Raw genomic sequence first — 1,816 nt, forward strand, 5'->3', positions numbered from 1 at the left:
TATATATATATATTTATTATTTCTCTCAAAGTCAGCAGAGAATGCCATTGTATGATAAACTAGTACAGATCTTAGCTGCAGAAACACAGTGATGACGCAGGGGTCAGGATTAGAGCGCTGCTGTAAGTACATGGAATACAGACAACCTGCATGTATTTATCTGTCAGGATAAAATGTGGTGACAGGGTCTCTTTAGAACTGGCAGCACCAGAATAATGACAGTTGTCCCCCCAAGCTGAAGGATCTAATGCTGGTTTTGTCTAGAGAATAAAATAACACAGAGTAATACTTCCCAACATATTACACTTTTTGCAAACAATAAATGTATTCATACTGCAAATAGAAAAATGTAAAAAAGCATTGTAACTGCAGTCAATGGATGTGCAATGCTCAGGCTCCTATAGACTATTCCTCCAGGCCCATACTGAGATCCCAACCTTCAGCTATGGAGATGGGGACAGTGATCAATGAACTACAAGCTCAGTGATGTCACCACATTTGTACTCCATTCAGTGGCGTAACAACCGTGGGTGCGGGGGGGTCACTTGCCCCGGGCGCAGGACTGAGGGGGGGCGATCCATTGATAACTACATGTCCCTCTGCAAGTAGGACTTTTAGTTTTTCCAGTCACACATCCTGTGAATGGATCTATGACTAAATGATGCAGCAGTATGGTAGCCGGCAGTCCGTTCCTCTTCCCTGCAAAGGCTGTTTTAATATCATGACATAACATATAAACTCTGCTCTATACATAATGTCAGTGAGAAGGGTGCTGACAAGGTGACATCGGAGACTGCGGATTAAGGACAAATAAACCCTCTGTTTGATCTCATCCTCTGGAGAGAAACATTAGATCCTTTGAGGAGGGACATTTTATTGATTTGGTAACTATTTAGAAAGCGCAGCATCTGCAAAATATAAAGATAAAATCATTTCAGAATGATGAATTAATGATTTTTTCCCCCCTGCATCCACCATTGTATTCAGGTGTTTCTGTCCCCCGCACCATCCCATCTCACCTGCGAAGACTGCCCCTGGGTCTTGGGGTGAGGGTGCAGGTCTGACTTGGAGTCATAGCAGAATCACCCCTCGGGGAGGGGCCTGAGTTCATGGGAAACTCCAGCCTTCTGCTTTGAGTCACACGTGGTTTAACATATCATATGCACACAACTCCCTCTGTCACGGCCCGGGACCGGTCGGTCTCTAGATTCTACAGAGCTGTCACCTGACTGGTCATATGACCCGCTAGCGCACGTGATCAAGCAGCGTGGCTTAGCAGTTGTCACGTTGCTAACCAGTCACATGACTCGCCGGCTCACGTGATCAGGCAGCTGGCGTAGTATAGCAGCTGTCAGGTTTCTGAGCGGTGACAGGATGCGCCAGCTCACGTGATCACGGCAGCTGGTGTGGTCTGGCAGCTGTCAGTTTGTGAGCTATCTTTTATTGATAACAAAGTACTGTGCTGCATAGATAAGGATACACAGTATTGGTATACATACCCATCGTCAGCTACAGAAAATGTGACAAGCAGCAATAAAGTTTAACCGTTGACAAGACTATTTTTGTGTGTGTTCTGTATAGAGTGGAGAAGGGCTACAACCCCTGTCATTTTTATCTGCTGTCTAGGGACTCCTTTAGACCAGCGGTCGCCAACCTTTCGGACCTCATGGACCACTAAATTCATAATTTTAAATCCAGTGGAAATATAAGCTGGGTATTGCGGTCAGCTGCTGGAATGGGGACGATTGCGCGGCTGACCGCAGAAGCGCAGCGCGGAGGGGTGAGTAGACGGGACGGGGGACGGAAGCTCACAGAC

The 1,816-nt window shown here is 46.4% G+C and overlaps 1 protein-coding gene across 1 annotated transcript in view; it reads right to left on the reverse strand.

Moving 5' to 3' along the window:
- Positions 1-1,084, reverse strand: part of SWI5 (SWI5 homologous recombination repair protein) — a 5,143-nt gene extending 4,059 nt beyond the window's left edge. The window contains exon 1 of the mRNA XM_018564037.1: positions 1,020-1,084. Within this exon, the coding sequence (XP_018419539.1) occupies positions 1,020-1,075 (56 nt within the window). The 5' untranslated portion in view covers positions 1,076-1,084. The remainder of the gene's footprint in view (positions 1-1,019) is intronic.
- Between the last annotated feature and the right edge of the window lie 732 nt (positions 1,085-1,816).

Source organism: Nanorana parkeri, unplaced genomic scaffold (genome assembly GCF_000935625.1).
Source record: "Nanorana parkeri isolate BGI_ZX_2015 unplaced genomic scaffold, ASM93562v1 scaffold717, whole genome shotgun sequence".
Taxonomy (NCBI): domain Eukaryota; kingdom Metazoa; phylum Chordata; class Amphibia; order Anura; family Dicroglossidae; genus Nanorana; species Nanorana parkeri.